This window comes from Cannabis sativa, chromosome 9 (assembly GCF_029168945.1).
Source record: "Cannabis sativa cultivar Pink pepper isolate KNU-18-1 chromosome 9, ASM2916894v1, whole genome shotgun sequence".
Classification (NCBI taxonomy): domain Eukaryota; kingdom Viridiplantae; phylum Streptophyta; class Magnoliopsida; order Rosales; family Cannabaceae; genus Cannabis; species Cannabis sativa.
In genome coordinates, this window is record NC_083609.1 from 8,198,936 (window position 1) to 8,221,145 (window position 22,210).

At 37.9% G+C, this 22,210-nt stretch overlaps 1 protein-coding gene and 1 long non-coding RNA gene across 2 annotated transcripts; both read right to left on the bottom strand.

The window, feature by feature from the left end:
• Nucleotides 1–11,567: 11,567 nt before the first annotated feature.
• Nucleotides 11,568–16,669, bottom strand: LOC133030888 (uncharacterized). The gene is made up of 3 exons (XR_009684419.1): nucleotides 15,855–16,669; nucleotides 14,282–14,763; nucleotides 11,568–11,884 (listed from the first exon to the last, which is right to left on the bottom strand). It is a non-coding gene; the product is annotated as an uncharacterized LOC133030888 (long non-coding RNA).
• Nucleotides 16,670–17,095: 426 nt separating this feature from the next.
• Nucleotides 17,096–18,572, bottom strand: LOC115723199 (peptide methionine sulfoxide reductase B5). The gene is made up of 3 exons (XM_030652634.2): nucleotides 18,264–18,572; nucleotides 17,597–17,753; nucleotides 17,096–17,506 (listed from the first exon to the last, which is right to left on the bottom strand). The coding sequence occupies exons 1-3, from the start codon at nucleotides 18,371–18,373 to the stop codon at nucleotides 17,330–17,332; spliced, it is 444 nt and encodes a 147-aa protein (XP_030508494.1). The 5' UTR covers nucleotides 18,374–18,572; the 3' UTR covers nucleotides 17,096–17,329.
• Nucleotides 18,573–22,210: the final 3,638 nt, after the last annotated feature.

The following is a 22,210-nucleotide window of genomic DNA, read 5'->3' on the forward strand; positions in this document are numbered from 1 at the left end:
CACAGATCTAAACAAAGCTCGCCCAAAGGACTGCTTTCCGCTGCCCAGGATCGACCAGATGGTGGACGCCACGTCCGGATTTAAACTGCTATCTTTCATGGATGCCTATGCTGGGTACAACCAAATAAAAATGCATACGGCAGACCAGGAGTGCACTAGCTTCAGGACCGATAAGGGGGTATACTGTTACCTAGTCATGCCTTTCGGACTGAAAAACGCCGGAGCAACCTATCAAAGAATGGTTTAAAAGCCTCCTGGGACGAAACATGGAAGTATATGTAGACGACATGCTCGTCAAATCCAAAGCATGCAACAGCCATGCAAGCGACTTAGAGGAATGTTTCGAAGTCGTCCGGAGATACGGCATGAAACTCAACCCGAAAAAATGCACCTTCGGGGTCAAGTCGGGAAAGTTCCTGGGCTTCATAGTCAGCCAAAGGGGGATCGAGGCGAACCCGGAGAAAATCCAAGCTCTCCTGGACATGCCATCCCCCAAAAAACATAAGGACGTGCAAAGTTTGACCGGAAAGGTAGCCGCACTGAGCCGCTTTATCTCACGGTCCACGGACAAGTGCATACCCTTCTTCAACATACTGAAGAAATGCCAAAAGTTCGAATGGACAGATGAATGCGAGGAGGCATTCAAAAGGTTAAAAGACCACATGGCTAAGCCTCCTATCCTGTCAAAACCCGTCCTTGGAGAAGACTTGTTCCTCTACCTGGCCGTCTCCGAGCATGCGGTCAGTGCTGCACTAGTCCGGGAGGAAGAAAAAATTCAGCACCCCGTGTACTATGTTAGTAAACGCATGATAGGGGCCGAGACAAGGTACCCGGTTATTGAAAAGTTAGTATTCTGCCTCCGATGGCATCACGGAAGTTGAGACCATACTTCCAAGCCCATCCGATCGAATTTTGACCAATCACCCACTCGGCAAGTTCTCCGAAGCTTTGAAGCATCCGGAAGACTCCTCAAGTGGGCAATGGAGCTGAGTCAGTTCGACTTACATTACGTGCCCCGGATTTCCATAAAAGGCCAAGCCTTGGCGGACTTCATCACCGAATGTAACGAAGCCGAGGCAACAGCCAATACACCGGAGCCACCCATCCCCACTTGGAGAGTATTTGTGGATGGAGCTTCTAATGAAAACGGTTCAGGAGCCGGAGTGGCTATGATATCACCTACTGGGTTGCGGCTCCAGGCAGCACTCCGATTCAACTTCACAGCTTCGAATAATGAAGCCGAATATGAGGCCACGATAGCAGGGCTAAAATTGGCTAAAGCTGTAGGAGCCAAGAGGGTGGAAGTCTACAGCGATTCTCAGCTGGTCGTAAACCAAGTTTCCGGAGAATACCAAACTCGCGGCGAGAGGATGGCCGCGTACGTAACAATAGTCCGAGAGCTGCTCCACGAGTTCACGGACTATAAAATAGAAAGGATCCCCCGAGAAAAGAACGCTCACGCGGACTGTCTGGCTAAGTTAGCCTCGGACAGCGAAATCGAAGAGCTGGGGGTAGTACCAGTGGAACGTTTGGCAGAGCCAAGCATCAAAATAAAAGAGACCACACAAACGGTTGGGCAAGAACCCAGCTGGATGGTCCCCATCATAAAATACATAACTACAGGTGAGTTGCCCCAAGAGAGGGCACTGTCTCGAAAGATTCAGTATCAGGCTCATCGTTATGTAATGATGGATCAAATTCTCTACCGAAGAGGACTCAGCATGCCTTATTTAAGGTGTGTATCGGACCCTGAAGCTAGACAAATCATGCTGGAGGTCCATGAAGGGTTCTGTGGAGATCATACGGGAGGACCCAGCCTCTCAAAGAAAATATTGAGGCAGGGATACTTCTGGCCAACAATGAAAAAAGATTGTATAGACTATGTCCAAAAGTGTGACTCGTGCCAAAGGTACGCTAACATACCGAGAGCTCCTCCAAATGAGATCACTCTGATGACCAGCCCCTGGCCCTTCGCGGTCTGGGGCATAGATCTCATCGGGTCTCTACCTACGGGAAAAGGAGGAGTAAAGTATGCAATAGTAGCAGTGGACTACTTCACCAAGTGGACAGAGGCTGAGCCTATGAAGACAATAACCGCTAAGAAGGCGTTGGACTTTGTTATCAAAAACATAGTGTGTCGATACGGCTTGCCTCACAAGATAGTCTCAGACAATGGAAAGCAATTTGATTGCGAGGAATTTACTGACTTCTGCAACCAACACGGAGTAGTGAAAAGCTTCTCCGCGGTAGCCCGGCCTCAGACAAATGGCCAGGCGGAAGCAGTCAATAAAATCCTAAAGGTCACCTTGAAAAAGAAGCTGCTGGCCTGTAAAAATAGCGGCTCGAAGAATTGCCAAGGGTATTGTGGGCCTACGGACGACCCCAGGAACCACAACCGGTCACTCGCCGTTCTCAATGGCGTACGGTTGTGAAGCAATGGTCCGGTGGAAACATTATTCCCATCCCATAGGAGGACGACTTACGATCCGGCCACCAATCGAGCCCTGCTCCAAGAAGCTTCCGGATCAAGTCGAAGAACTCGGGATGAGTCCCAAATACGGATGGCCGCTTATCAAAAGAAGGTGACCAAGTATTTTAACTCCAAGGTTAAAAACAGAAAATTCGCTATTGGGGATATGGTCCTAAGAAGGGTCTTCCCAGCCACCCAAGAACCCGGAGTGGGGGTACTTGGACCAAATTGGGAAGGACCATATGAAATCGAGGACGAAATCGGTTCTGGCACTTACAAACTGAAAAGAATGGACGGAACTACTGTCCCGAGAGCCTGGAATGCCGATCACCTCAGAAAATATTACCAGTAGCGAATTAAACTTAGATTTTGTTCAAAGGGTTTGTACCGTCCAAATGTATGCCTCCTCTATATTAAATAAAACTGAGTGCCTTAAAAACAAAGTTTCTATGCCACTCAGGGGGGTACTAGGGTATACCGCACGGACAAACAAAAACAATCTAAGTAAAATATCCTGACCCAAAGGGCAGGTCAAGCTAAGTAATATATCCTGACCCAAAGGGCAGGTCAAGCTAAGTAAAATATCCTGACCCAAAGGGCAGGTCAAAAAATATCCTGACCCAAAGGGCAGGTCAAGCTAAGTAATATATCCTGACCCAAAGGGCAGGTCAAGCTAAGTAAAATATCCTGACCCAAAGGGCAGGTCAAAAAATATGCGCAAAAATAAAAAGCACAAGTATAAAAACCCTGAGCCAAAGGACAGGGTGAAATATATAAGTGTGAAAAAAAAAGATCGCATATATATATAAATAAAAAAAAATATCCTAGCCCAAAGGGTAGGTCATACACATGTAAATGGCCCGGGGACAAGCCTTAAATTGTCTCCCCTTCAAATAAAAGCTGCCGCCTGTATGTAAATTGTTCTAAGGCAGCAGCAAATATGTATAAACAAAAAAAAAAAGAGTTATAAGAAGAACGGGTAAAATCTGGGTCAATAATATGGCAGCTCAGTCAGCCCGCGGTGGAAGACGAGGTCCAATCCGTGCCTCAAGCTCAGCATCAAGCCTCTTCTTCTTTTCCCGAAATTTGGCAATCATGTCCTCGGGTTTGGGATAAAAAGTGAGCTTGATACTCTGATCGTTGGTGGCCCAAGCCATGTAGACACCATCGTCAAAGCGCTTCGGGCACCGGGCGCAGGAGACAGGAGAAAGGAGCTCGGCCCTCTTGGCCTTCCTGGTAGACTGATCTTTGTAGTCCCGAAGCTCCTTCAACTCCGCAGCTAGAGCGGCCTTGGATTCGATATCCGACTGGTGAGTCTCCTCTAGAGACCTCACCTTGGCGGCCATCTCATCCAAAGCCTCCCTGACCTCCCGAAGATCTCGCCTGGCCTTCTCGGCAGCCTCGGTTTGAGCCCTTAGTTCCTCCTGGTGATGGGCCTCCATCCTGCCTCTCCGCTGGGCCTCGGCCTGGATCATGGCCTCCGCCTGAGCCTCCCTCCGGGTGGCCTCCTCTTCCTTGGCCTTGGCCCTCTCTTCCTTGGCCTTGGCCGCTGCTTCCTGGCGCTCGGCAGCCTCCTGGTAGATCTGCCTCTCCGCTGTGAGGTCTTGGAGGACCTTCCTGACGTCGTTCATGTCCCCAAAGTCGGACAGAGCGAAGCCATGGTTTATGATGTTCCTGGAGAGGCGACCAGCCTCAGCAGCAAGCTGAACCATAACGGGGTATAAGAAAAAATTTCTCAAAGGAAGAAAACAAAATACAAACAACAAAAAGGAAACGCAAAAATTGCATAGTACTTACCACTGTGAGGGAATGGCTGAGGTCCTGGACCTGGAAGATGGAGTTCAGGGAAGCGCAAGTGGCGAACCGCTTGGGCGCACAGCGTGTAAGCTGGGAAGCAAACTCACCGGTCATTTCCGCGACAAAGGGAGCCAAAGTGGGCCCTAGGAGGGGACGGAACCAATCCGTTAAAGGGTCCAGGTTGAGGTTCCACGGATCATGATAATCCGGATGGTTGATGCTCGCCTCAACCTCAGCTCGCAGAATCCTCCTAAGGGCCTCCACCTCGGCATATCCCCGGGAGTACTCGTCCATAGCGTAGTTGTGTTTGGCTATGCGAAGCTCCTGCCTCACCTCATCCCCCGGAATCGGGGTAAGATCAATGTGGGGAGGAGCAGGATTTTCCTCCATCGGAGAAACCCCGCCGTCTAGGCCATGAGCAGGAGTGTCGGCCCTCCGAGGCCTCTTCGGCTCGTCCTGGGCAATCATCTTGCCCTTGCGCTTGCGAATCAGAGCCACTTCAGGCTCCTCCTCGTCCTCCTCTGCTACCACTGGAAGGGCTTGAGGCTCTCCAGCACCCTCGGCGGCTTCCTCCGAGAAGTCCCACCCTTTCCCTTGGCCTTCTCCCGGAAGCACCTCCTCGTCATCCACTAAGTCAATGGTTTCGGGAGGAGCGCCGGAAGAAACCTTCAAGGAAGGAGCCGGGGGAGAGGGGGTGAAAGCCGGAGGAGCCGCCGGAGTATGGACCCCGGCAAGCTGTTCCAGGATGGCATCCATGGAGGTACCTGTTCCAATAAAATAAGCAAGTGTTAGAAGTTCGTGAGAAACTGCTTACAAAAGGTGCAGCAAATAAACTACTCCTACCCGGACTTCCTAATTCGGCCCTAGCAAAGTCCCGAACTTTAATGCTGGCAGCATCATCTCCAAGATAACTGTCCGAGGGCCGAAACCAGCTGGACGCTATGTAAGCCGACGGACCTAAGGGAATAGATTCCGGAGGGCCGGGGCCCATCCGGGACCGACCTAGGTAATCTCCTAAGTTTGTAAAATAAAATTCCTTCAAATGATCCCCCCACCGGGTCGACGGCATCTTAAACCTACGGAGACGCTCGTCGAACCCTATGGGCCTACGACTGGTATATTCATCAACGGAAGGGACATAGTGAATTATCAAGGGAGACTTACCACCAGCACCGGAAGTGCTAGCACCGGGAGCACCCGAGTTTGGTTCGGGGGCTGAAGGCTGAGGCCGGGAAGTCTGGTTCTCGAAGAACCTTCAAGACGAAGGGGCCCCCGGCGGAAGGACCCCCAATCTCTTCTTGAAGAATCTTGTCAAAAAATTTTGCCTCGGACTTCCCGCCGATGGCTTGGCTCCTTCGCACCACAGGACTCCCCACGCGAAGCCCTCTCCCAGAGGCAGCCTGGGCCTTAGAATACGCCTTCTCCTGGGCCTTCCGGTAGAGATAATCTTGGTACTTCTTCTCTGCCGTAGCAATGAGCTCATCCCGGAAGGCCTTCTCCGCAACCGGCGCCCTCACGTTAGGGCAGATGACCTTGGAGAGGTTGGAGTCATCCACGGATTGGTGAGAAAGGATAAGTTTAGCCTTCCTACAATTCTCCGTGGTGACCAGGCCCCCGACATCACGATCGGCATGGTCGTAGGAGGCGAAGGCTTGGGCCCTTCGAAGGAAAGCCTGAGTGGGGAGCGTCCGCTGGTAAGGTGGGATCCGCACCCACTCCGTGAGAAGCTCTGGGTGGTCCACGGCCCTGAACCCGGAGGAGAAGAAAAATCGGTGGCGGTACTCCTTAACATGAGTCTGCCTATTATATGGAACCATCCCCTCGTTAGCAGGGTGGATCCGGAACCCATAAAAACCATCCTTAAGTTTGTCCCCTTTCTTGGGGACGGATACAAGTTCATAAAAATATAAAATTTCCGCCGGGCTGGGAGCCCCCCAGCCGCGGGCGGTGTAAAAAATAAATAAGCCTGAGAGCAGGCGGTAAGCTTGAGGAATAAGTTGGTATGGCGCAAGGCCGACAAATACAAGAAAATTAACAAAATAATCTTGGAGCGGGAGCATGGCACCGGCCATCAAATGGGTCTGACTCCAAGCCCCGAAGCCGTCATAGTTGTGATTAGGCGTCTCCGAGTCGCGAGGAGGCCGGTGGAAGGTCCCTGAGGTAGAGGGTTTGATCCGAGCCACATTAATGATGTTCTCCAGCTGGTGAGGGCAAGTTAGGGTCGATCGAAGCTCGGCCGCTTCCCAACCAGTGGCACGGGACTTGTACCCTTCCTGGGCAACAGGTCCCAGAGAAACCTCCTCCAGGGTGGCTATGTTTTTCCCTTTCTTCTTCGAAGATTTCGAGCCAGAAGCAGACATTTTATGTTCTGAGAAAAACAAAAAGAAAAAACCCAGCAGTTAGGCCCCATACCAAACCCTTAATCAGAAAAAAGGGAGTGGGGGTCCCCTAACCGCTGGAAAGAGGCCCCCTCCGGACACGTGTCGCCTGGGAAACTCAAGAGAGAATCCCTGAACAAGTGTCGGGTGCAGAAAAATCGCAGAAAAGTGGTTTTGCGAAAAGGAAAAGAAAAGAGAAAAGCCTTCCTATGCCCTAAGCAATTGCTAATCGAAGAACACATGGCCTTCTTCAAGCAAAGCTGTACGCCTACAGCAGAGGCATTACAACGGCGACTCTACAACTAACACAGTAAACATAAAGCAGAATTCGAAGAACTCAAACACTCACACACCCAGAAATCTCTAAGTGCGAACCCAGAAAACAAACAAAGTAAATGTAAGCATGTTATTATCTAAAGATGCAAGAAACTTACAGTTGATTGTTGAACTGGGGGTACTGGGTATGGTTGAGTGAGAGTTGAGAAGCACTGGCAAAACCGAACACTGGAAAATTAAAGGAAGTGTTTAAGTGTTAAAGCAGTCTGTGCTACTTCGAGAAATTTTCTTTCTGAGAAATTCGAGCAGAAATGGCAAGGAATGGAAAGTAACCGAAATGAAGGAAAGGTGGTGGCTTTTATAGGCAAAAGTGCATGAGGAACAGGCGTCTTCACCTACCAATCGTACGGTGGGAGAAACGCGCGATTCGAATTCCCAATAAATCAACGGACCAGATCAATCTACCATTAAGGCGGTGGAAACGTTTGAGTATCCGTCTGACACCATCAATGCGCCGCATCAATCATGGGGCGTGAAACGAATCGACCTCTGCAAAAGTGAATCGCCGCATTTAATGCCATTATTAGACACACCTTCACGCGCCCCCAAGTCATATCAGAAGACCGAGGAGGCGGCTGGAAACATTCCTGCAAACAAACATATTGCTGCATTAAATGACATCATTTAATGTGCCCCCACGCGCTCGAGGCTCGAGCTAGGGAAACGAGGGGTCAACTGGAGACACTTGAACAAGCCTTGGTTTATTTTTAATAAGTAAACAAGGCTTGGGGGGTAAATGTTGCTCCAAAATTCGCCCAATATACGTGGACCAGTCAAGAGGGGACACGTGGATCAGATAACTTGGAAAGATTTGCTAAGTCTTTTTATGCCACCAGGAAGCGCTATTAACATGGGTCCCGGAGGAGACACCCGGAGTACAAGTTACTCCCGGAAGCTAGTATAGCGTGAAGGCCCTCCGGGATGTGTCAGGTCTCTCCCGAGAAATCAAGTCGCATTTAATGCTGCATGGGAGGAAGCGTGTTGGGACTGTAACACGCAATAAAGTCTGACGGCACAACCCCCAAACAGCAGCGCTACAGTAATGATCATTTAAGTCTAGCGACGGCTATTCTGCGAAGAGTCACATCAATCATAAGACAAAAAGGACATTCTCCATAAAAGCCCTACAGCACCTAGGGATTTGACCATGCATCACCCATGGTATATTCATCGGAAATGCCCAACTTTATGGATACTTACAGATACATGTGTAAGAACAATTCTAGGGATTACCCCACCAAAACACTATAAATACCCCCTCAAAGCTCATTTAATGGGGTCGGAGAATCTTGGTTGCAAAAGAGTAAGAAGAGAAAAAACTCACCAAGAACATTCTCTGTATTAAAGAGAAAAACATTCTCTCAAGTGTAGAATCTGTATTAAACACATCCATTAATAGCAGTGGCTCGTGGACTAAGGCTCATTAACGCCCCAACCACGTAAAAAGTCTTCATCTCGCTTTCTTACAGCTCATTATTATAAACATATTTTAATAGTTGCCGAAAACCTCGGTCAACAGTACCATTTTCCTATTACCACTTCATCATACATTTAATTAATAATATTAAATTAATATTAATTAATCCAATTCGATATTATCATGACATAATGCTTCCTTATTTATTATTTAAATAGATAACCTCCTAATTATTATACCATTCAAATTATTATAAAAACTATTCATATTAGTATTTTCTTATACAACTAATAAGGCAATAATCTCAATACTTCATTAGCATTTACTTTCCATTTATTTCAATATCTTCCCAAAAATAAAAAATAAAATAAAACAAAGTATTCTCAATTCACAATTAATGTCCCTATCTCCAATTTATTACAAAATCCCACATTTATAATTTATATACCAAAATTAATATTATGTTATCTATAATAAACTCATATTTATAATTTATATACCCAAAATTAATATTGTGTTATCTATAATAAACTAATAAGGCAATAATCTCATAATTATATACCATAATTGTTAGCTATTAAATTTTATAATATTTTTAAAATTCATGATATCTTGTAATTTTAACCAATTACCCAAATAATTAGGGGTCAGCCATAAATCATGCGCTAAAACCTTAAAAGGCACCAAAGCCATAAACAATGGCACAACTCATCCATCAAATTTGTACTTCCATTTCTTCCATCAAAAAACTAATACCAATCATCCAGAAATTCTTTAAAAATACAAATAATATAATATGACAGTATTTTTAATTAATGAATAAAAAAAATATATTCTTCAACTTATTTCAAAAATCCTATTTCTACCCTAATTAAATATTTTTTATAATCCCAACATGTATTTACCAAAAGACTATAATTTAGTATACTTCAAAACTTCGATAAATTTTTCCTTTTATTTTAATTTTATTTTTTAGAAAAAAAAAATAAAAATAAAAAAAATAAAAAAACCCTCAAGAATTAAAGGACTTTGCACCATTTTGCGTTAACCAAATTCACATCCCCGTTTGAGCCATGATTAATAAAAAAAGCACATATGTATATAAATTTGTATATTAACTGTAAAATAAAGACCCTGTTTGAAAGAATATATAATAAATTTACAAATTTTAAATTTTTGTTTTCCACTGATAAAATAAACTTTTATATTCATTCTTCATTTCATAAAATTTCAATATTTTGTTCCATATTAATGGATGATTTTAGGATTTCAAACTTTTTAACCAATAATTTATTTTTTTTGAGAGAATAAAAAGATTATTTTTTTAAGAAGTTGTGGGGTGCATTTATTAACAAATAAAAGCAAAAAATTAAAAATATTTATTTTAATCATTTTATAATAGACTAAATATATAATTAAATTTTTTTGTGTGTAATTATAATTTTAAAGGATATAAATTACTGTTATATAAGGTTGAAAGTTGAATCAAATATGCTGTTTTGGAAAAATTGTTCTTTTTTTTTTAGTTTCACTTTAATAACAGGAATTGTGACATTAAGGAATTTATGTTTAGAGGTTTTGAATTCTTTGATAAAGATAATTTTGCTAGTCTTTTGGGTCTGCTTTGGGCAATATGGAATAGCTGAAATAAAGCCATCTTTCAATCTACTCGTAGCACTGATTTCAGCTTGGAGAATTCTGTCAGTTGTTATTTGCAGGAATACAGGGATGCTCAACTCCGAATTACTTCTCCGTCTCCCAGTTCGCAACCGGCTTCTACAAACTTCCAAATCCCAAGCAAAATATTTCAGCTTAGTGTGGATGCAGCCCTTTCTCCCTCCTCCAACAAGCATGAGTATGGAGCTATTGTCACTGATTGTGAGGGTAATGCTGTAGCTGGTCTTTCTGCTCCTTCAACCTCAGGTCTCCCTCCAATTTTTGCCGAAGCTGAAGCTCTCAACCGGGCGTTGCTTTGGTGTCAGGCAGTTCGGTTCCCACTTGCTGCTATTGCCTCCGACTGTCAGAATTTGGTTCATCGACTACAGAAGTTTTCTCCGGATCGTTCAGCTCTCTCGGGTATTATTGCCATGATTGCCTCCTCTTTGTCTTCTTTTCCAGGTGCCTCGCTTCATTATATCACACGAACAGCAAACACAAGAGCCTACAACCTTGCACGAGCAGCTCTTGAAACGAAAAAAGAGATAGTTTGGAACCATTTCAGTTCTCCTTTTTGAAGATCATTGTAGTAGCTTCTTTGTTTATCTTTCGTCTTTGATCTTCATTTTTCAAAAAAAAATTAAAATAAAAAAAAACAATAAAAAATAAAAATTTGTTTTCTTGCCCACAGCAGAATATTCTAGTAACTGAATTTAATATTCTATTTATTATTATTTTTTTAAATGGAAATTCAATCTTCTTCTTTTGGATATTGATTTTTTTTTTAAAAAAAAAAAAAAAAAAAAAAAAAAAAAAAAAGTAGCCTATGGTTTAGTAGAGAACAGAAAATAGGAGACGCAGAAAAAGTTGAATGTATTTTTTTTTTAAAAAAAAAAAAAAAAATCAAGTAAAAAAAAAAGTATTTTTTTGATCAAGATGTTTGGTATTAACTATTTTCCTCTTGATAGAAGTGTTTTTTTATACAAATATTTTTTGAATTACACAATTGGCATTCGATCCCTAATACTCTACTCTATATGGTCACTCAAGTGGCTGTTGTTATTAATTTTACTCTTTCTTTTTTATCATAAATTTTTCCTATTTTTACATCTAACCACAAAGACATTTTGAAAACATTGAAATTCACTTTTGTAATTTTTTTTAGAAGCACTTTTGTAAGTTGTGTATGTTTTTTTATTTTCGCTGAAACTATAAACTATATAATATAATTGAATAAAGGAAGAAAATAATTTTATTTTTGTTCAAAAAAAATTATTTCATTTATCCAAAAAGAGTTGCGGTAGGGATTATCATAGAATATACTTTGAATCTAACAACTCTGGCCACGTGGCTGAGTTACGGACACAAATCATCACCGCAATGGAGCTCTTTCCTTTCTTATCTCACTAATTTGAGCATTGCAACGAGCCACCAAAGTGCTTAATACTAACATTCTAATCTCTCACTATATTTTTTTTTTTTGGTAAACGATAAATAACAACGGTAACAAAAGTTACACAGAAGGAGGGGGATTTCTTCCATCCAAGAAAGTTTATTGTTTATCTTAAGGGCATGCTTAGCCAATCTATGAGCCTCAACATTAAAGTTGCGGCTAATGAGAAAGAGATGTCCCAGAAAAACTAGACAATAGGACTTTAATATCAGAAAAGATAACCCCCAGTTCATTTAAATACACAGTCTGACCCTCCAAAGCTGAGACCAAAGAAAGTGAATCAAAAAAAACTTTCTCCACGGGAAGTCCCACATCTTGAGCCCAACGCAATCCTACTAGTAAAGCAACTGCTTCTGCCTGGAAAACTGAAAAGGAACCTGCAAATGAGATAGTTAAACCAATAAGTTCATTTAAATTTAAAACTCAAATTTTAAAGTATAATTGTTATAGAGTCAAAACCAAAGGGAAACCCCTTTGGTTTGACTCTTTATCTAACTTTTAATATGATAATATAGTAGTATAAATTTAAATAACCCCTACGCTAAAAGGATCATATATCAATTTTAAAAAACCATAACTATTAAAATTCTTTAAAGTTAATCCAGATAAAAACTATTAATAATTATTTAATTAAAATATTTAAGTTGTAGTCAATTCTCCTCCATACACAATATTCGGTAACACTACAGGACCAGATTCAGTTGTACTATTTGTTGCAGATATGACAACCAACTCTTGAGGATGGAGCTTGATGGTTTCAGAAAAGTCATCATAATGAGGCTCCATTTTGATTTAGAGAGTGAAAAAATAATTGAGAAATAAAGGAAGAGTTCTCTATTTTAAAAATCATGCAAACACTTTCTAATATAAACTAACACACCAACCATAAGGCTTTTAAAACACAGCTCATTTGAGTCATGGTAGGAATTAGTATTAATTTGCTATGTGAATTACAATTAATGTAGATACTAGAGACTTTCTTAATATGATATAGATATTTTTAGTAATAAAATTTATAATCAATGTAGATTATATTGACTATTATCTGACATGATATATATTGATATTAATGAGCCCTTTCACACAAGGGCTCATTTGACAGATTAGTAGCAATTCAAAATATGAATTACAATTAAAGTAAATTATGATTAACTCGCCAATGTGTAATTCAAAATAGTGTAGATATCTTAGGTTTTCCTTATACAATATAAAACATAATTAGTAATAAATATTTATAATTAATGTTGATTATATAGACTATTACCTAATATGGTTTACATTGCCATTTATGAGCCCTTTGAGACAGCTCATTTAAAAATTAGTTATCAATCAAAAGCATTTGCAAAGTAAAAATACAATTCAAATAATTACTCTTAATTTTCTATGTGAATCGCAATTAATATAGAAACTACATACTTTCCTAATATAATATAAAAACGTAAAATGTAAAGAAATTTATAATTTATGTTGATTATACAGCTATTACTTGATAAGATATATACAGTTATGCATGAGCCCTTTTAGGCACAGCTCATCTGAGAATCCAATTACAAAATAAAACAATTTTATGGATAAGTCAGCCATCAAAATAGTAACTGCAAAAAATTAAAATTTATAACTCTAAAATTATATTCAATCAATAAATATCCAAGTAAATCTTAAGACACTTAGTCAAAATTAACCTCTTACTCATGTATGAAGAATTTCATCATATTTGAAAACATTGCAAAACTGAACTTCCATTTTTTCCAATTTTTAGTTTTCCTAATAAAACTATTATTTCTAATATAATTGGTATTTGGAGAGAAAACTAACTTTTAGTTTTAACTTACAATAGAATATAAAAACAGAAAACAGAATTAAATTAAGAAAGAAAACAGAATTAAATTAAAAACAAAAAACAGTTCCAAAATTGTACCCTACTCACATCTTAATACATATTTTCAAACTCCTTGATAGAAGTCTCATATGCAACCTCGCCACATTTTCTCTACTGTCATAATATGTCGATCAAGACAATAGCCTCCAATTAAACATGAACACTTTTCAATCTTGCTATTCATATTACAGAAAGAAACAATTTTTATTAAGAAAATATTTTTACAAACTGAACTTATCATACCAAACGAAAGACCTTACTAGTCTTATCAAAAAACATTTTACCACCATACTGGTTTACCAAAAAAACAAACAAACCATACTAGCTTACATAAACTTGACTGATCGTAACTAATGAAGCACCCAAAAGTGTAAACCACAAAAAAAAAAAAAAAAAAAAACAAACAAAGACATACCACAATAATTTTGTAAAAAACATCGTGACCCAGTAAAAGAAAGAAACCACATATCCTTTAAAATTCATCAGTGGAAAATTCACCATAAGATCAAAACTAAAATAGTTTGGTAAAAAGCAAAATACTGGAATAAGGATATTATGAGATGCAATAAAACTATTCAAGAAATCCAACAACAAAACTGGGATTTAATTCTATAATTTGGAACAACCTAAGCATATTTCAAAAAAACTGAAGAAAACGAACGCAAATTCTGGGTTCCACAACGAAGAATCAAACATTCACAACTAAAACAACATCCAAACATTTTAACAGAGAAAAGACTCTTGATCCAAAAAGCCGGGATATCAGATTAATCAAAAGAGGAAAACATAAACATGCAAATTAAATCACAAATTCAAAAGGAAATCTGACTCAAAAAATTATGCATCAAAACATTTCCAAAGTAAATAAAAGATAAACAAAATTAAGAAAAAAAACCTAATTGCTTCTGAGAATCGGCTGAAGAAAGAGTGACCCCAATTACCATCCCCCAAGGCCAACCGAGCTCTCCATCTCCGATTGCCCATCCTAAGCCGACCCCAAAACATCCCAAATCCCTCACAGAATAAAACAAAAAAATATATTATTAACCGTGAATTTAAGTTACTCTAAAAATCCACTCAGCTAAGAACAATTACAGAAAGAAACCCTAATACCAATGAAAATAACAATATCCACAATCACAATCATATATAGAGATAAAGGGAAAAAAGTTACATACTACCGGGGAAAGGGATTCGTAGATCGAGAAAACGCAGAGAGCTCGATCTTCCTGAGAAATGTCTTCGACCTTGAAGCATGGACAATTGACAGGGCTCTCCTTCTACTTCTGACCACCAAAGATCGTTGGAGTGCCATGATATTCATCCTCTTGTTTGGTGGCGTAGAAATCTTGATAATCTCTCACTATATCTAATGCACTATCAAAATTTTATATTTTTAATACTTAACAATAAAAGTTAAAATTTTTAAAGGCAAAACTATCTAAATTTCACTTATGTTATATTTTTTTTATTTATCTCATTAAAAATTTCTGTTAAATGCTACAGTAAATAACCAAAGTGTATACGTGATAGAATTTAACTAGTCCGCATAATATTAAAATAAAAAAAATAATTAAAAATATTAAAAAAATATATTTTTTTTTTCTTTATTTTTAAATCCTTCCTTTCTTTCTTTCTTTCTTTCTTTCTTTCTTTCTTCTTCTTCTTTTTTTTTGAAAATAACAAACAACCACCCCACAACCACCACACCACCACCAAGTCATTACCATTAGGTATGGGCATCCGATTCAATCCAACTTTTTTTTCCTCATCTAATCCAATCCAATTAGTAATTGAATTTGGAAAATCATCATCCGATCCAATCCAATTAAACCTCAAAATCCAATCCAATCCAATCCAATTACTAATTAGATTAGATCGATTTTTTTAATTGAATATCCAATTACACACCTAAATTTTAATATTAACTTAAAAATATGAAGAAAATACGTAAAAGCTAAGTATCACCTTCTATATAAGTTTAATATTTCATAAACATACTATTCTTACAAGTGTAATGTAGCCAAAAGTTTTAAATAATTAAAATAACAATATTTCTAAGTAATGAAATAGAACAAAACATCATGAAAATAAATACACAAAATAATTAAGTGTTACAAATTCAACATACAAAAAAATCTAATAAATATATATTATATTTTTTATTATATAAATAATTTTTAAATATATATAAATGTAATTGGATTAGATCAGTTTTTAATTGGATTTTGAGATTAACATTCAATAACTGATCCAATTCAATTAGAATCCAACTTTTAGCATCCAATCCAATTATAATTAGATATCCAACTTTTTGTAAATGAATTGGATTGGATCGGTTCAGTTTAATTGGATTAGATTGTATGATGTCCACCCCTAATTACCATTACCACCACCACCAATATTTCTCTAAAATAATAATAAAAAAAAATATCTAGATCTGAAAAAGTAAAATCAAAACCCAATACCTCTTTTCGTCACCTGAAGTTTTAGAAGGTGGCTTAGCAGCAGATCGGAGTTGACGAAGGTTAAGATGGGGTTCTATGATGCCAAATCAGATTTGACGAAGGCTAAGATGGGAGTTTTATGATGCCAGATCAAAGATACGACTTGGAGGTTTGCCTCTGTTCGTCAATCGCCAGTAATGCCGGTTGTGCGACTGAAGCAGACCGCGAAACCTCACCAGAGAGAAAGAGCAATTGAACAGACCGAGAGAGATGCGGGGGAGCAATTGAACAGACCTAGAGGGTCATGTAGGCTAGTCACGCTCGTCCTCATAATCCATGTTTTGATATGCCAAGATTGCCATTGATGTTTACATTTATGAGTTTTGATTTTTGCAGGAGAAAAAGCTTTAAAAAAATGGAAATTATTAATCTCTGGTTATAATTTTGGATCTTTAACAATTTAGTTATATTTTTGTATATTTCCATTTCTTATATAAATATAAATACTAGATTAAGGTTGCGGAAACATTATGAATTAGTTTAAAATCTGATTCCAATAAATAACTTAGTATGAGTTGGGGGTCCGAGTCGAATTGGGGGTACGTGTCCAAGTTCGGGTCTGAGGACAGGGTCGAGTCTAGGGTTTAGGTCTGGGACAAGGGTCTAGGGGCAAGAGTCGGATCCGTGGTCCAAGTTTAAGGTTTGAGGTCTGAGTCGAAATCGAGATCGGGGTCTGAGATTCGGGTTGGGATCTAGGTCTAGGGTTTAAGTCAAGGTTCAAGTTTGAGTTTGGGTCCAGGTTCCAAAGTTTAAGTTGGGATTTGAGTCCAAAATATTAATTAAGAAAAAAAAAACTGTAAAAATATTTTGAAAGTAATTTTTTTTTTTTTGTATTTAAAATTTTAATTCTTAATTAAAAAATAAATCAGTAAAAATAGTTTTATAAGACATGATTTTAAAAAATAGTTTTACTTTTCCAATTTAAAAAATAAAAAATTTATTAAAAAATGTTAACAAACACACCCATAACAAATATTAAATTTAAATTTGATATAATTTTATAACTTATTATCATTAAACACCTTACGAAAAAATATCACTAAATAAAATACAACTGCAGCGAAACATATTTTGTTTGCTAATTTCACATAAGAATATTTTGCCCTCTATAATTTATTTTAATCAGTTTTTTGGATTTCGACCAAAATTTGATAATTCTTTGCTCAAAGATCCATGTATATTTGGCTCATTTGAGATCAATCTTTGAACATATTAAGCTTTAAGACATAATCATTAACTTTATGAAGAAATGAACTCTCACAATCACTATTTTGAAATCATAGTTCAAAGCTTCTCAATTATTACATACCCGAGTCTACTAACAACCATAATATGCATCATTAACTCTGCTCCTTTACTAGCTCCAAGGCATACAAAGCAGAGACCAATATCTTATTATTCACTAACTAACTACTCACAGATTTGGTGTTCATAGTTCATACTGAGACTGAAGCAGCAGTAGCAGCATTGGCTGGAACAAATTTAACCGAAACGCTATTCACGCAGTGTCGTTCATCGGTTGGAGTTTGGAATCCTTCTCCTTTGAAAACATGTCCCAGGTGACCACCACAAGCTGCACAAGTTATCTCAGTTCTTCTCCCATCTGGGTCAGGCTAAGGAAAAGAAAACACAACAATGTCGTTTGTTAATTGCATTGTTAAACGACAATGACTGCTCAATAAACAACCAACAGACACACTCACAGTGCGGTTTATAGCTCCAGGCAGACCCTCAAAGAATGCAGGCCAACCACAACCAGAGTTAAATTTGGTACTAGCTTTGTAAAGTGGTGTACCACAACCAGCGCAATCATAAATTCCTTCTTCAAACAACTTGTCGTATTTCCCAGTGCCTCGTTCCCTACATACCAATCAAAAATTTAATCAAATACTGCTGACAATACCAAGATCCAAGAGCAGAATTTAAGTTAGATTTTCAGTTTAAAATATACCCTCTTTTTAACTCTTGACAACTAAACATACAATTCTTGAGTGGGAGACTACAAAAGCTATAACAATTATTACTAGTGCCCATGAAGACTTTAATAACCACATTGCTCTAAATAACATACCCATGCTCAAACATTTTACCTATAATTCTTGTTTAAAACATTCACAATTTAATAGTATTGCCACAATATTGTGCTAATTGTAATAGTTTTCCAATTCATTGAATTGAGAATTGAATAATTGTACTTGTAGAACGCTGAAACCCCAAATCTCAGTATCACAGACCATGTTTTCAAAATAAATCCCTAAACCAAAGAAACAAATTCTTGGACAATGAACAACTCAAGAAAAACATAGTCAATTAAATTACTATTGTGAAATCGATATAGATATATTTATATATAAATCTTTTGTTAATTACTCTGTTCCTTTTTGACGAAGAATCCTAAACTGTTCAGGAGAGAGAATAGCTCGCCACTCTTCTTCTGTCTTTTGCACTGGGATTGGAGCAGGTGTAGGTGTAGTCGCCATGGCTGCCGATCTTCGCCTCTATCTGTCGGATCAGGATTAGATGTTATTTGGATTTGTTTTCTTGGAATAAATACAATTTTCTCGGGAAAATGAACGTAGACAGAAAATTGTCGTAGAGAGAGGGGCAGGAGCTCGAGGTGACTTCTACCATCATTATCATTTTTATTTATTTTTTACATTTATTTTTGTAATTTGAAAAAAATTACACTACATGCTACATTATTTTTATGTTATACTACATTTTTGTAACGTGAAAATAACGATTTTCTTTATAACAATATGCAAACAACAATCTGTAATAAACAAAAAATCATAAAAATATAAAAAGAACTTGAATTTTTATAAAACATAAATAACACACTTTTAGATTTGAGATTAGGTCTCGTAATATTTCACTAAAAAATGGTATTGTTATGGGAAAAACTAATTTTGATAAATGAAAGTTACAATGAAGAATATTCAAAAATCTCACTCCACGTATGGAAAAAAATAGCATATGTTATATTTATGAGCAACTCTTTAATAGTTTTAAAATAAACATAATGTATCTTACAATTCTAATATATTAGAGTAAAAATAAAAACATCTAACGAGCAAACTGTTAATTCCATTTTTGGCATATTTATTTGACAAAAATATTTTATTATTCTTTGTATATTTCGGCTGGCATTTATTGATATGGTTTCCATATTTGTGTAAATCTAAACTTGGAAGGAAAGTTGACTAGCTTTCCTATTTATAGAAATTGAGGTAAAAATGGTAAGTTTTGATTACACATTGATTCTTTGCTAACCAGCTGTTATTCTGATCTTGTGTTGAGTTTCCCATTTTCTAAGATCAGGTTTCTTGAAGAGAAAACCGGAGCTAAACTTTCCTTTTCTATAAAAGGAAAGTTGTAGTTACTGCCCACGATTATGTAGGTACGAAACGGAAATTCCTGGACTGATTGAAGAATTATTTTAGGGAAGTTTCCAGTGGGTTGAGGTCTTGTTCAGACCGAATGTAAGCTGTCTATGAGATGTATATTCATTATAAATACATCTTATAGCTGCTAGGTTTTGTATCTCTTTCATACACTTAGAATTATATTCATATCTTAAGGAAAGAGTGTCTTTGTTATGTTAACTCTTTTATTCACTTTCATATCATAAGAAAAGAGTGTCTTTGTTTTGTAGAGAAGAGTTGTTCTACTCTTACTCTGTTTATTTGTTGTTTGTATTGTCTTGAGTCTGTATTCAAGTCTACAACGAAGAAGAACATCAGTGCACCTTCGGGAGAAGGGTATTTACAAGCTTTCGGGAGATTGCTTTTGAAGTCTTGCATCGGGAGGATACAAGCACACAACCTTCGGGAGATGGTTGTATAGGCTTTCGGGAGATAGCCTTTAAGCCTTGAATCGGGAGGATTCAAGCACTCTTCAAGGTGATCGAAGGGAGTTTGAGCTCTTGGAGTTTTATCAAGATTCGGTTAGTAGGTGGAATACATCAAGCTTGCGGCATACAATAAGAGGGAGTCTATTTATGCATAAGTCAATTACTTTGTATTTTTGATACCGATCTAATGAATCTTATCTCTGGGCGTGGCCCCGTGGACTAGTAACAATCTGAAAGGATTGTTGAAACCACGTACAAAAATCTTGTGTGTTTTTACTTTTATGCCCGTTTGTTTTTAAGGTTTCTCTGGAGTTACAGAGTTGTATTCTGTAACTACGGAAAAACTGTTTTCAGTACCAGTTTCATTATTCCGCATTTAATTAATCACTTAATTAAATAATTAAACTGCGAACATTTAAATACGAAATTTCAATTGGTATCAGAGCAAGTCACTAAATTCTTAGTGAGATCTTGAGGTTATTCCGTTTAACTTGTTTTGTGTGAGATGTCTTTGTTTGCAGAAGGAAGTTCTATCTCTAGACCTCCTCTATTGAATGAGTCGAATTATCCTTATTGGAAGGTCAGAATGAGAGCATTCATCAAATCGCAAGATGAGAAGGCATGGAGAGCTATTCTTACAGGTTGGTCTCAACCTGCGAAAATGATGAAAAAGGTAATACTCGGGTAAAATGCGAACTCAGTTGGACCACTGAAGATGAAAAATTGTCTGGTTATAATAATAAGGCTTTACATGCTATTTTTAATGGTGTTGGTGAAGGCTTTATTAAATTAATCTCATCTTGTGAATCTGCAAAGGAAGCATGGGAAATCCTTCAAATTCAATTTGAAGGTACTCCTGATGTAAAGAGATCACGATTTACCATGTTGCAAACTAGATTTGATGAATTGAGAATGTCAGATACTGAAACTTTAAATGATTTTTATGAAAGATTATCTGATATTTCTAATGAGTTCTTTGCCTTGGGAGAAAAATTAGATGAATCTGTCTTGGTTCGAAAAATTGTTCGAGTTCTTCCTGACAGGTTTGATACAAAATTGCTTGCAATGGAAGAGGCAATAGACTTTGGCAAAATGAAGGTTGAGGAACTCATGGGATCTTTAAGAACTTTTGAGTTGAATCAACAGATCAAGAAAAAGAGTAAGCAAAGTCTCTCGAATGAGAAAATCAATGGTAATGCTTTCAATGATTCTGAAATTATTGTTTCTGATGATGAAAATGATGATGAAATAGCCTTGTTAGCAAAAAATTTCCAAAGATACATGAAATCTGTTGGAAATAAAATGAACTTTTCAAAGAACTCAAATGGTAACATTTCAAGTAACAATCCCTCTAAACCTTTTTCATCTAACAAAAGTATTCGTTGCAGAGAGTGTGAAGGGTATGGTCATATTCAATCTGAATGTGCCAATACCTTAAAGAAAAATAAAAAGGGACTGAATGTTACCTGGAGTGATGATTCTGAAAGTAGTGAAGATGAAAAAGAAAAATTTGCTCTAACAAGTGTTTTGTCAAGAAATTTGCAAGAAAAAGGAAAGAGCATTTGCTTGAACAATATCCTGATCAATGACAACAAGGAAGAATCCAGATCCGAATCAGATGAGTCAGAAATTGATGAGGATTCCATGGTTGAATCCTACAAGGTAATGTTTGGTAAGTGGTTGGAAACTTGTGCTGAAAATCGCTCCCTGGTTAAAGATAATAAAATTTTGTGTAACAACATTAATGAGTTGGAAGATAAACTCAAATGTTGTGAATCAGAATTGTCTTTAAAAGAGTCAAAGATTATTTCTTTAACCAAGGAAATTGATAACATTAAAAAGAATGTTAAAATGCTAAATCCAGGTTCCACCATCTTTGAAAAAATTCAAAAATCTGGCCAAACCAATCATGATGGGCTGGGTTATGTTCCAAATCAACCTGTTTCTAATACCACTAATAGTTTTGTTTCTGGAAGAACTGTGTCTACCTCGCAGGTTTCTGTCTCTACAGCAAAGCACTCTGCTGTTACAAAAAAGAAGCAGCACGGTAAGTTTGACAATTTCAAACGGACTGGAAGACGTTTCATTCCTATTTGCCATTTTTGTGGAGTAAAAGGTCACATTCGACCTAAATGCATAACCATGCATAACATGTTTAAATCTAATTACGTTGGAAATAAACATGTTTTACAAAAACAAAAATGGGTTGTCAAAAATAAATGCTTGGTAGGTTCTACTTGTTTTAAAACTACTGCTTCTAACATGTGGTATTTTGATAGTGGTTGTTCTAGACACATGACAGGTGAAAAAGAATTTCTTGAGAACATCAGACCAATGCAGTGTGAAGAAGTTACTTTTGGTAACGGTCTTGTTGGAAAAGTCATAGGGATAGGAACCCTCAATTTCGAAGGGCTTCTGGGCGAAGAATGTCATGTTGGTTGATGGACTAAAAGCTAATCTTCTT